The following is a 13,537-nucleotide window of genomic DNA, read 5'->3' on the forward strand; positions in this document are numbered from 1 at the left end:
GCTGCCCTATCGGATGTTTCCAGGAATTCACACATTTCCATAAAAATGCATTTTAAATGATGGACAGGCGAGCCTGGGGTAACAACCGGTGTTTGGTGGGTAGACAAGAGCAAATGGGAAGGAGCCCGAGGGAGGAGGGGGAAGAGAAGAGGAAACAGAACTTCCAGTTGGACATTCTGACAACAGCTGGAAGGAAAGTCTAGAAAAGATGAAGAGAGAGGAGGGGAGAAACCAACTGGGGCTCCCACCCTTGCCCTTGGATTCCTAATTCTCCTTTCAAATGGGCCCTGCTCTCCTGCAAAATTAGTTTAAAGGATTTTAAAACAAAGAAAACGAGATGACCGGTCTGGGAGCTCCTCAATCAGAGTAGAGAAGTTAGAGGGGGGCGGGCGACTTGGTTTTGAAGTCTTAGCTGAACAGTCACCCCTCCTCTCCTTGGCAAAAAGGATTCCTTCAGAACCTCCGAGGCTCCTGGATTTCTCCCTTCGCAAATGGAGCCGCATACTGCGTTCCCCCGCTCTTTCGGATCGCTATGCATGTTTCATGAGGGTCGCTGTCCCCGGGTGGAATGCGGCCATATGCACGCGCCTCCCTGCACACGCACACACACGCACACTTACAATAAGCGTCTGCAGGAGGAGTGTCCTGCGCGCCAGCTCTGCGTTTAAGACAGGAAGCTGCCGGGTTACCGAGTCAAATGGGAGTGACACTATTCCTCTCCATCAGCAAGGAAAGCGGACCACAAAAGTCCCTTTGTATCTCGGCAGCTCATTTAATATTATTTATGCATTTTGTGCAAGGAATTGTGGGATTTCGCCCCACGGTAAACAATATGGAAATCTTAAAAATAGCGATCTTCCTGTGCTTGTCCACCTACGCGCCCCGGGGTGACCTGGCGGGGCTGTCGCGGGGTGACTCAGATCCCTGAACCGCGAAGCGACAGGGAAAGCGCGGGCGAGCGCAGGAGACGCGGTCGGGGGTCTCTCCGGGTTCCTGGGCTCCCGCACCCGGAGCGGGGGACGCGGCCGCTTTAAGGGGAGGAGGGGCGGCGGGCTGCTCCTGTCACCCAGCGGCGGCCGGAGCGTCACGTGGGCGCGCGGCGCCGCGGCCATTGGCCCGAGGCACGTGTCCAGGAGACCGGCCTGCGACGTCACTCGAGGGGGCTCTGTTAAAAATAAGAACAAAAATCCAGAGTGAAAGTGTCTCAGGTTGCGCCGAGTGGCCTGGAAATTTCCGAGCCCGCGCGGAGGCCGAGGCGGCGAGGGCGGCGGACGGCCGGGGAGCGCGGGCGGCCCAGCCCGGCCCGGCCGGGCCCTGGCCTCGCGTCTCTCACCCATGCGACTCGGGCCGCGGAGCTCCGCGGGGCTCGGCGGGGGCGCGGCCGCACGCCGGTGGGGCGCCCCGGCCCGCAGCGGGGCGGCGGCCGCGAGGAGGGGGCCTCCATGTGCGTGCGGGCGGTGGCGGGCGCGCTGACCGCGGGCGCCCGGCACCCTCGAGGGCCGGCTAGGGCGCGCGGGCGGGGACGGCCGGGCGGCGGCGGCGGCCGGAGCCGGCCCGGGCGGGCGTGAGCGCCGGGGAGCGCGCTGCCTGCATGCGCGCAGCTCTCGCCCCGGGCGGCCCAGGCGGCGGCGCCGGAGCCCGAGGCGGCCGGACGCGGAGAGGAGCGGGGAGCCCGGGAGGCGGCCCGCGTCCCCGCCGGACCACTGCGACTGTCTAGACCCCGGCTGCGCGGCGAAGTCGAGGACTTGGCTCTGTTGAATCTCTCATCGTCTGGGCGAGCGGGGCGGCTCGTGGTGTTTCTAACCCGGTTCGTGGATTCAAACGTGGCTCCGCGCCGAGCGCGGCCGGCGACTTGTAGGACCCCAGCCCTGGCCGCGGCCGCCGCGCACGCCCTCGGAAGACTCGGCGGGGTGGGGGCGCAGGGGTCTCCGTGTGCGCCGCGGGAGGGCCGAAGGCTGATTTGGAAGGGCGTCCCCGGAGAACCAGTCTGGGATTTACTGTGAACAGCATGGAGGAGAATGACCCCAAGCCTGGCGAAGCAGCGGCGGCGGTGGAGGGACAGCGGCAGCCGGAATCCAGCCCAGGCGGCGGCTCGGGCGGCGGCGGCGGCGGCGGCGGTAGCAGCCCAGGCGAAGCGGACACCGGGCGCCGGCGGGCTCTGATGCTGCCCGCGGTCCTGCAGGCGCCCGGCAACCACCAGCACCCGCACCGCATCACCAACTTCTTCATCGACAACATCCTGCGGCCCGAGTTCGGCCGGCGAAAGGACGCGGGGACCTGCTGTGCGGGCGCGGGAGGAGGAAGGGGCGGCGGAGCCGGCGGCGAAGGCGGCGCGAGCGGTGCGGAGGGAGGCGGCGGCGCGGGCGGCTCGGAGCAGCTCTTGGGGTCGGGCTCCCGAGAGCCCCGGCAGAACCCGCCATGTGCGCCTGGCGCGGGCGGGCCGCTCCCAGCCGCCGGCAGCGACTCTCCGGGTGACGGGGAAGGCGGCTCCAAGACGCTCTCGCTGCACGGTGGCGCCAAGAAAGGCGGCGACCCCGGCGGCCCCCTGGACGGGTCGCTCAAGGCCCGCGGCTTGGGCGGCGGCGACCTGTCGGTGAGCTCGGACTCGGACAGCTCGCAAGCCGGCGCCAACCTGGGCGCGCAGCCCATGCTCTGGCCGGCGTGGGTCTACTGTACGCGCTACTCGGACCGGCCTTCTTCAGGTGAGCCCGCGGGGACCACGCGTCCCGGCTCGCCGCGGGGAGCCCCGCGGAGCTGGGGGGCGGTGCTGGCGCGGGAACTTACCGGGAGGAAAACATCTCGAACCTCCCCCGCACACACGCACAAAGACTCACGCGACATTGTGTGAAGCTGACGCCGGCCCGGGCAGCGGCCAGGAGTCCAGCGGCAGGACTGATTCGCTAGGGGGTACAGACTTCTTAGGACCGCAGAAGGGACCTTCTTTCTTTCTCTGTCTCTCTCTCGCCTTCCTCTCTCTCTGTCTCCCCTCTCTGTCTTCCACTCCGCCTTGGGGCATCTCTTCCCAGCCCCTAGCCCGTGTCTCCCCCACTGTAGTTTTTTTTTTTTGGTGGGAACGGGGTGGCTGGAAGATGGGCCCGGAAGTGCACACTCTCAACCCCTTCCCTACGATCTTCCAACTCAGGCCAGGCCGGGGACGCATGCCCCAGCCCACCCCAGACTTGTCCTACCATCCGGTTATCCCGGCTGTGCTCGGGGAAGAAAAGGCGAGGCCCTTTGCCGCTCTGCCTTCTGCCCCTCGGGCCTGCGCTGACCGGTGGACTCAGGAGGATGCACACAGGGAAGGAGGAAAATAAAGGCGCCCTTTCCCCTTGGCTCCACTTTGTTTGCCAGCGCCAGCCCGCAGTGGTGGGGCTCAGCCCCCTTCCTGCACACAGCGAGGACAAGGGAGGCAGCCGTCCCTCCCGGCACCTGCCATCCCCAAATAGAAAGGACCTTCTCTCAGGGTTTCCTGGGGGCTGCTGATGGGAAAGAGGCAGCATTCGCAGGGGCCCTGCAGAGATGCTGGATATATTTTTTCATAGATCTGCGATTTTAAAAAACTAAGTCCATGTCCTTGTAGAAATCATCAACTGCATTCCATGCGGGTCTGCGGCTGGGAACCGCCATTAGAAGTGGACTGTTTGACCCCGAGCTGGCAGCGGATCCCCGCTGCCCCCAAACCCTCAACTATTTTGCGGGGGTCATTTGCCCAGATCACAGCAGGAGTGAGCCAACCCTTGGGCCGCCATCCTGCAGAAATATGCGTGCATATTTCTGATGAAATTCAGATTTCTCAGCTAGATCTGAAATTTGCTCCATTGTTCTCGTCTTCCTCCTTTGTTAATATTTAATTAACATACAGGCTCACAATGCCGGGCGAGGAGACTCGGCCGGGCTTTGTGCGGCGCGGGAGTTCGCTGAGCCAGCCCCCAACGGCCCGGGAGCTGGGCAGCACCGCCCGGCCCGGCCTGGCCCAGCCCAGCCCAGCCCAGCCCAAGTCGCCTATCTTCATGGGCTTTAAAATATCCCTGCAAGATAATGTTTCTGTTCTTTGGTTTCTCCGAAAGAAAGGGCAGAGAGACTTTTCTTGGGGAGGTTTGATTCTGTTTCTGAGACTCCTAAGTATTTGTCTTTTGAAAGAAAATCAAGAAAAAAAACTAAAAATTATTATTTTAGGGAAATTTATTGCTATAAAATGGTGTCCTTTTGAGGGCTGCTTCATGGGTGCATTAACAAGAGCCCCAGGACCAGAAGAGTTTGGGGGTAGAGTTCTGGGGAAGGGAGTGGTTGGAGACCCAGACAGAGATGGGCTCTGGGAGCAGGAGGCTGGGGCCTCTCCTGGAGCCTTGTGCCCCATCCCCCACCACCGTTCCGGAGGGCCAACCCCGTCTCCAAATCTGCACCTACCCCCACCAAAGCCAGGCCCACTGGCCTGGAGCCCTGGGCGTGAGCAAGACAGTCACTGAGTATGTACGTGTGCGTGGGATGGGTGCCCAAGTATAGGGTGTGTGCTCTCATGGGTGGTGAGCCTGCCTATGGGTTGCTTTAAAAGCTGCCCTTGGTGCTCCTGAGGTGGTGCCCACAGATCCTCTTTCTCCATGCCCGTCTCCTGGAGAGAGCACAAGGCTCACTTGGCCATGAGGGAGTGCTTGGCGTTCACCCTGGGCCTCCAGTTCGTCCCCCACCTCTTGCTGGGCACAGCCCCAGCACCCTAGTTGACTCTCCTGACCTGGGCAGGGTGCAGTCCCAGGGCCTCCAAGGAGATCCACATTCCTCTTCTCCTCAGGGTGCCCGGCAGCTCTCTGGCCCTGAAGGGTGGGGGGCCCCCAGCCTTCTCCAGCCGCAGGGACCTGTGATGAAGCTGGGGCCAGATGCTCCCTAAAGCCGATTCATACACAGCACAAATTGAAACCCAGAGGCGAGGTCACCACTCCCTGCCAATGGCCTTGCCCCCTTCTTCCCCCACAGGGAACGCCAGGGGGTTGAGCCTCTTAACACCAAAAAGAAACTGATGACACTTCCCTCCTTCTGCTCTCCTCCCTCTGCCCTTTCCCCATGGATAGCAGGTCCTAGGAGCCTTACAGCGACCCTGCCCAAAACCTGGGGCAGGTCCATAGGGAGGAGGCCAGGTCAGGTTCAGAAGTCTGAATCCCAGTTGGGAGGCACAGTGGGGAGGGTCAGAAGCGGACCTGGACAAGGTCAGCTGGGCTACCCTGCTGCCCACAGTGAAGCGGTCCCATGTCTGGGGAAAGGGTGGTGCAGTCAACACCCTTGCAGAGCCAGGTCCCCTCTCCTGGACAGGAAGCCTGCGAGATTTCCAGTGGGTGAAGGACTCACCCACTGTGAGTAGCTCAGTGCCCCTCCCCACCAAGGAGGGAGGTACATGCAGTGACTCTTCCTTAAAGGAATGAACTTGGGTCCACAGAGCCCTTGGCTGGGAGTCATAGAGGAGCTGGGGTGGAGGCAGACACTCTGGGCCCCTCCTGTCCTCAAGGCCCACCTGCCCCTGATTCCCACAGCCCTTGGCACCCTGTGGGGTATCCCCATGAGGGTCCCCATCACAGCCCTCAGGGCGCCTCCTGCTTCTGTGACCGCCCTGCAGCCTTTCCCAGTCTTCTCTCCTCCCCTCTCTCCCAGCACCTACTGCCATCCCTGTTCCTGAACAGAGCCTCAGAAAGGACTAGGAAAAACCAGGCCAGAAAGTGTGGGGAGTTTTGCTTACATCCAGGAGTTTTACTTTTGTCTAGAGACCCCTCGTTTGTGGTCAGCCTGCCAACTAGGCCTGCCCCATAGTCCCACTTACATCACACCCAGTCCTCCCTCACCGAGTGGTGGAGGTCGGCGTTGAGCCCATGCCCAGTCCGAAGTCTAGCCCCACATCTGGCAGTTCAGCCTCGAGTGGCCTTGGACAAGTCACTTCCCTCTTGGGGCCCCAGAATCCTTACCCGGTGCCTATTGGGTGGCACACCTCTGGGTAACCTGACTTCTCTCTGTCCACCATATCTACCCAGGTCCCAGGTCTCGAAAACCAAAGAAGAAGAACCCGAACAAAGAGGACAAGCGGCCGCGCACGGCCTTTACCGCCGAGCAGCTGCAGAGGCTCAAGGCCGAGTTCCAGACCAACAGGTACCTGACAGAGCAGCGGCGCCAGAGCCTGGCGCAGGAGCTCAGCCTCAACGAGTCACAGATCAAGATTTGGTTCCAGAACAAGCGCGCCAAGATCAAGAAGGCCACGGGCAACAAGAACACGCTGGCCGTGCACCTCATGGCACAGGGCTTGTACAACCACTCCACCACGGCCAAGGAGGGCAAGTCGGACAGCGAGTAGGGCGGGGGGCATGGAGGCCAGGTCTCAGTCCGCGCTAAACAATGCAATAATTTAAAATCATAAAGGGCCAGTGTATAAAGATTATACCAGCATTAATAGTGAAAATATTGTGTATTAGCTAAGGTTCTGAAATATTCTATGTATATATCATTTACAGGTGGTATAAAATCCAAAATATCTGACTATAAAATATTTTTTGAGTTTTTTGTGTTTATGAGATTATGCTAATTTTATGGTTTTTCTTTCTTGCGAAGGGGGCTGCTTAGGGTTTCACCTTTTTTTAACCCCCTAAGCTCCATTATATGACATTGGACACTTTTTTATTATTTCAAAAGAAGAAAAAATTAAAACAACTTGCTGAAGTCCAAAGATTTTTTATTGCTGCATTTCACACAACTGTGAACCGAATAAATAGCTCCTATTTGGTCTATGACTTCTGCCACTTTGTTTGTGTTGGCTTGGTGAGGACAGCAGGAGGGGCCCACACCTCAAGCCTGGGCCAGCCACCTCAAGGCCTTGGGGAGCTTAGGGGACCTGGTGGGGGAGAGGGGACTTCCAGGGTCCTTGGGCCAGTTCTGGGATTTGGCCCTGGGAAGCAGCCCAGCGTATCCCAGGCCTGCCCTGGGAAGTCGGCTCCATGCTCACCAGCAGCCGCCCAGGCCCGCAGCCTCACCCGGCTCCCTCTCCTCACCCTCCTGCGCCTAACTCCCTCCTCCTTCTCCTTTCTCCTCCTCTTCCTCCTTCTTCCTCCTTCCTCCTGCTCCTCCTTTCTTCTTCTTTTTCTCCTCCTCCTCCTTCCTTCCTCCTCCTCCTCCTCCTCCTCCTCACCAAGGGCCCAACCGTGTGCGTACATCGTCTGCGTCTGTGGTCTGTGTCGCTGTCCCCAGTTCCACCGCAGCCCTGCCGCAGGCCTAACCCTCCTGCCCTGGGCACTGCCTCCATGCAGAAGCGCTTCGAGGTTCTGGGGCTAAAGCCCAAGAGCGGTGGGGCGACCCTCCTTTTGGCTTGGCCGCAGGAATTTCCTGTGACTCCACCAGCCATCCTGGGTGCCAGCCAGGGTCCCAGAAATGAGGCCATGGCTCACTGTTTCTGGGCGGGCAGAAGGCTCTGTAGAGGGAGATGGCATCCTCTATCTTCCTTTCCTTTTTCTTTTCTTCCCTATTTTTTTCTTTTTTTCCTTTATTTTTTTCTTTTCTTGGAGTGGCTGCTTCTGCTATAGAGAACATTCTTCCAAGATAAATATGTGTGTTTACACATATGTCTGTATGCATGTGAACACACACACACACACACCAGGCGTGTTTGAGTCCACAGTTCTGGAACATGTGGCTACCTTGTCTTTCAAAAGAACTCAGAATCCTCCAGGATCTAAAAGAAGGAAGAAAGTGTGTAAATAATCATTTCTTATCATCACTTTTTGTCTTTTCTTGTTTTGTTAAATATACATTTTATTTTTGAAGGTGTGGTACAGTGTAAATTAAATATATTCAATATATTTCCCACCAAGTACCTATATATATATATAAACAAACACATTATCTATATATAACTCCACACTGTCTTCTGTTTAGTGTATGGGGAAAGACCAATCCAACTGTCCATCTGTGGCTGGGACAGTCCAGGGGGTGTGCCCACGGCTGACCCAGGGGTGTGCCCACGGCTGAGCTGGGAGTCCCGGTGGTCTCCCTGAGGACTGAGGGTGAACTTCGCTCTTTGCCTTAAACCTCTTTATTTCATTGCAGTAATAGTTTTATGTTGTACATAATAGTGTAAACCTTTTTAAAAAGGAAAGTATAAAAACAAAAGTTGTAATTTAAAAGTCTGTGAATAACCACCTGCTGCTTAGGAAACTCAATGAAATGACATGCCTTTTTAGCAGGAAGCAAAGTTGGTTTCTGTTTTTTGTTTTCTTTGTTGTTTTAGTTTATAAAACATGTGCATTTTACAGTTCCAGTATCAAATATTTATAATCTTATGAGAAATGAATGAATGTTTCTATTTACAACTGTGGTTATCAAAATTGTGAACACCCCCCCCCCCCGCATTTTTGTGTGTTTAAATTCTTGAAGGTTACATTAAATAAAACAAAATCTCTTTATTATAAAATACTGAAGGTCCCAGGTGGAATGATGAGTTTTCTAAGCATGTCTGAGTCCAGAGGAACTGCCTGGGCATCCTCCCCAGTACTCAGGTGCTCATGGCCTTCGCCCCGCCTGGGAGCAGGTGCCAGGTGCCTTTGTAGCGAGAGGTGATTATTATTTTTTTAAAAATAAGACAGTTTGGATATGTCACATATGAGCACAGAATAACCAAAATAAGTACACATTTTGTTACCAGGAGGAAGTTTTGAACTACGGTGCTATTCCAGTGACTACATTTTTTTAAATTTTGCGAAGTTCAACAGGTCTCCCTCCGGCTGGGTGCTCACTGGCCCTGCCACCCGTGCTGGACCGAGGCGCTTTCCCCTGGGGACAGGAACTTTTTACTCCACTGAGACAAAGAGACTCTCCTTTTCAAAGTGTCATTTTTGTTTACCTTTTGTTGTTTCCCCCCCAAAACAAAAGACTTTGTACAACTTCCTAAGCAGGATTGGGGGAGGGATCAGCTTCGCCTGTGCTGACCGCGCCTCTGGATTCCGCTCATCAGAAAGTGTTTGGGGTCTTTAAGCGAGTGATCTACGCGTTGAATTGCTGTTTTTCCAAACTTTCATGGCTTAAAAAATTTTTTTTCTTCTCCCTGTAAAAGAAACTCAGAGACTGGCGATCTGTTACCGAAGACGACTTTTTAGGCGTTTTCTGTTTCCCCAGGCAGCTGGGCCGTTGGCGTTCCCAGGCGGAAGCGGGGCCTCTGGGCTGGGCCTCTGCCCTGCCAGGAAGCGGTCTGGGGGCTGCCCCTCGGGATTTTCAGAACCCTGGAAGGAGAGAGCTGGGGTCTCACCGCGGAGACTCCCGAGTTCTCGTTGCCTGGGCCCGAGCTGCGCCCCAGGGTCATCGCTGATGGCGCGAGACCACGCATTCCCCGCGAACCCCGACTTCTGAACAGTTCAGAAAGTTCGTAGATTAAAAACCAAACAAAAAATACTGGCACAACTTCTATTGCCGTATTGGCCTCTCTCTTATTTTAATAAAAATACGGTAACATGAAGCGATCATTTTTAAAAAATCTGTTTTCAAAATATAACACTGAAAAGGGGCAAGGCACAGCTTTGTAAGGTAATGAGTTCCCCGTCCTCAGAGGTGTTCAAGCAGACGCTAGGCTTACAGTGGCCTGGAGAGTGTTCTTTCTCTTTCGAACTGGATGAGTCCTCAGACCCTTGAAACAATGAGTGTTTTTTTTTACTCCTATGTTTATTACATTTTAATCCAGCAGCATATAATCTACGCTGCTCCCTCATGGAGAGCCGCGGCTGCGCCACCTGCCTGCTTTCGCCATGGAGACCGGAGTCAGGCCTGCAGGGAAGTCGGTGCGCCTTTCCCAGGTCCTCTGCCCGCTGGTTCCTCTCGGGCCTCCCGGGCTCTGCGTGCCGCGGATCTGGACCCGGACTGCAGACACCGCCCCACGACTGGGCCCCCGGCCAGACTGTTACCCCACAGGAGGAGGGTTCCCTAAGTGTGCAGAAGACGAAAGCTCATTTATAAAGTCCTTGCTCCTTCGAGCTGAACGAGCCCCTCGCCCGAGGCCTAGCTGTGTCCCCGCCGGGCCCAGGCTGAGCTTACTCCACACTGCTCCATAGCCGGGCAGAGACTCCGCGAGGGTCTGGGAGTCCTGGCCTCGGAGGACCCGCCGCCCTGCAGGCCTGCCCAAGCAGGCGCCCCCGCGAGAGTGCGGGACAGAGAGGGCCTGGCGGGGCTCCTTGGCGCTCAGAGCCCTCCTTCTCCGCTGCACCCAGCTCTGCCAACGGGGCTCGATGAGTGCGGGCTGGAGTCAGAATCCCAGGGTCTACACCCGCCGACAGCAGCAATGCCGACCCGCCCTGCCTTTCTCCTAAGGAGCAGAGGGAAGGAGCCATGTGAATGACCCCAGCCTGACCACCAAGAGGGCGCCAGCATTTCTGTTTTCCTAGAGTGAAAAGGTCAAATCGATGGGGGCTCCTACACCGCTGGACACAGGTGTGCCCGGGCGCCCAGTGCGCGCAACACACGCCCAGACACTCTATATGCAAATATGCCTGCCGCCGCGGAGCCGGCCGGGAGGCAGCGTTTGTTCGCTGGGGCTCTGCTAGAAGTCATTCTGTCTCCCGCTGGTTTAATATCCGCCCTCTGCGGTCTCCGCTCGCCTCGGCGGCTCCCCAAGCGCCCACGGGAGGGTCCCGGCTCCGCCGAAAACTGCAGCCTGCCAGGCTGAGCCGCCGCGCGCTGGGAGGTTAATAGCGACTGACGACAAAAGGCCAAGGTGCAATTCCTAAAGCGGGGATTCGCCGGGTGAGGCAGAAATTAGCCTCCGGGGAGACGGGTCCCCCCTTCCCGACGCGCCCCTGCACACACTGCTGCCCCGGCGCCGGGCCTCCAGGCGGGGACCCCTCTTCCGGGCATCGCGGCCCCATTCGGCGGAGAGCTAGGCCCTCTCCAGGCCTCCAAGTAGGGAGCGGACGTGGGTGGTGGGGAAGGGAAGCCGCCGGCGGGACGGAGAGTGGGGTCCCCCGGACCCTGGGTCGGGCAGGCCTGGCGCTGGCAGCTCTGTTGCACAGATTTGTGAGCGATGCCGGTGGCCTCATTGCCGCGCGGCGCGAACCCCAAGTAGACCATTCATGTTTTTATTAATAATCTCAAACACTTCATTATATTTATGCTGCCTGCCCAGAGAAAATAAAAGGCCATTCTTGAAATCGCCTGAAATGTAATAATATTCATTAAAGCGCCTCCTAATTATGTGATTTAATCAAGCGTGGGGCGCCCGCGCTCTCGGCTCTCGCTGGAAAGGCTGGCGATGACGGTTATTATTACTGCTGTTGTTAGTGGCCTCGTGCTAGCAGCCGGCCAGCTCTTCAGTCCAGGCCCAGTTTCCTCAGAGAGACTCGGGGAGCCCCACTTTGAGGGGTGGGGTTCCCCGGAACGACTCCGAAGTCCCGGAGACCAGGCGCGGCCCAGGCCCTCTGCCCTTCTCCAGCCCCAGCCCCAGCCCCAGGCAAACTCTTCCAGGCCGAGGGCAGGACTTTCTCCAGACCCTTGGGGCCCTCTGTGTCCCCTGGGGACGCCCGACCCGGCTTTCTAGGAGGGGGAACTCCGGGTCCTGAGCCCGGGCCCCGCCCCGTTGGCTGTTCCGCCCCCTCCAGGGCTGAGCCCCGCGCAATGCCCGAAGCAGAAACAAAGAGTCGCCGAGATCTGCCTCCTGGGCCGCCTTTTCACCCCCTCAGCCTGGAAGGCGTCCCAGAGAGGCCCCACCCCCAGCCTCCACGGAGACCCGGGAGGGAAGAAGAGCCGGGACCCAGCTGAGGGGCTGCCGGGCCTGCGGCGCTTTCTCCGCCGCAGAGGGATTGGGTGGGAGGCACAGGCGGGAAGGACCCTGTCCCAGCCGAGAGTCCTCTGTGGGGTCGAGGAATGGTGAGGATCACTGTTTGCACCAACCGTCTGGAAGAAACCGGGCGGCCAGCCGCTCGACCCCATCTGTCGAGATGTGAAACTTGGCCGCGCGGTCCGGGCGCGCGCTGCCTGCGCGGAAGGAGCCGCCTCCCTCCTTTCAGCGAACTCATTCGGGGTTCCCCCCTCCCGCCAAGTCCTTTGTCTGGAAGGGGACTGGCAGGCTCTGTCGTCGCCGTGTGCCCCCCTCCTTTCCCCAGCCTCTACCCCCTCCACTAACTTTCCTTTCTTCCCTTCTCTTTTCTTCCCTCTCTGGATGGGTAATCACAGGCTCCGCTGCCAAGCGCGCTGCGAGGAGCTGCTGCCCGTTCCCGTCGGTGCCCCTCCCCGCGGCAGCCTGGCCGAGTCCGCCCAGCCTGCCTAGGACGTCCCTGGCCCGCGCGCTCGGTTTCATTCAGTGGCCATGGGATGTTGCATCTGAGTTTTTCCTTTAGGCCAAAACTTTGTCCCGAGGTTTTTCTGAGAGGGTTTTATTCTCCAACAGCAACAACAACATGCGAATTCTTAAAACTAGTATTTATTTAGATTCAGGCAGTCAGGGAAATGGCAGAATCACCAGCCGTTTGCAGAATTCTACGCTCGCCAAGGCAAGTACTATTAGTATATTTTCTCCCAACGTTTTTGTTGTAAAATACACATGACAAAATTTGCCCTCTTGACCATTTTAAGTGTGCACTTCGGTGGCATTAACTAAACCCACAGTGCTGTGCAACATCGCCACCATGCATTTCCAGAAGTCGTTTTATATTGTAAAACTGAAGCTCTGTACCCATGAACACTACGTCCCCATCCCCCCACCCAGCCCCTGACACCCACCATTCCACATTCCTTCTCGATAACTGACTGTTCTAAGTGCCTCATGCAAAGCTCTTACTATGTGACTGCAAGTAAGGTTCCCCAGTAAGTCTTGTCCATTATAACACAGAGGCTGCCACGGTCAGCCTCACCATGCCTTCTAATGCTCGTGAAAGTTGAGAAACTCCCAGTCACCCAAATGAATGGTGGAAAGACAGGAGCCTGCCAGCAAAGAAAGCTTTAGGTTGAGCTCTTCAGATGCCCAGGGATTTGCTGTTGCACACAGGCTTAGGACAGTTTGGGTTCTGTGTTTTTCATGCAAATACTTCTGTAGCATCACTTAGCACTGAAAGAAGTGTGGTTCGGTGGAAAGCATAGAATTTTGAAATGACACAGCCCTGTGTTCAAATCACAGCTTGACTGTTCACTAAGTCCTCCAGAGTCCAGCCATTCTTCTCTTACTCAGAAAGTTCATCTACCTAATGAGTTTCTGGTGAGATTGTTTTGGGAGGTGATGAACACAGCACCTGGCATAGAACAGAGAGGGGATGGGGAGACGAAACTCTCCCAGGTGAGCCTCTGCACCCCCCAGCAGTGGCACCCTCCACAGCCCAGGTGCGGTTTTCAGTAGGGCCCTTACACCTTCTTGCTTCTCCCAGCCAATGAGGCATCCACGCTGCTGTTTAGGAGTAGGGGAAAGGATGTAATGCACGTGAGAGGCAGTGTCCACACCGTGAGAAAAAAGAGGGACGGTGGCAGGAGGTGCGGGAGAGTGGGACAGGATTCTGCCCATGAAGCCCAGGATGCTGGAGGATGCTGGCCAGCACTTCCGGCCCAT

At 57.3% G+C, this 13,537-nt stretch overlaps 1 protein-coding gene across 1 annotated transcript; it reads left to right on the forward strand.

Moving 5' to 3' along the window:
* Window positions 1-1,204: 1,204 nt before the first annotated feature.
* On the forward strand, window positions 1,205-8,466 carry EN2 (engrailed homeobox 2). Its single transcript, XM_019030350.4, has 2 exons — window positions 1,205-2,702; window positions 6,012-8,466. The coding sequence occupies exons 1-2, from the start codon at window positions 2,009-2,011 to the stop codon at window positions 6,326-6,328; spliced, it is 1,011 nt and encodes a 336-aa protein (XP_018885895.2). The 5' UTR covers window positions 1,205-2,008; the 3' UTR covers window positions 6,329-8,466.
* Window positions 8,467-13,537: the final 5,071 nt, after the last annotated feature.

Source organism: Gorilla gorilla, chromosome 6, assembly GCF_029281585.2.
Source record: "Gorilla gorilla gorilla isolate KB3781 chromosome 6, NHGRI_mGorGor1-v2.1_pri, whole genome shotgun sequence".
Classification (NCBI taxonomy): domain Eukaryota; kingdom Metazoa; phylum Chordata; class Mammalia; order Primates; family Hominidae; genus Gorilla; species Gorilla gorilla.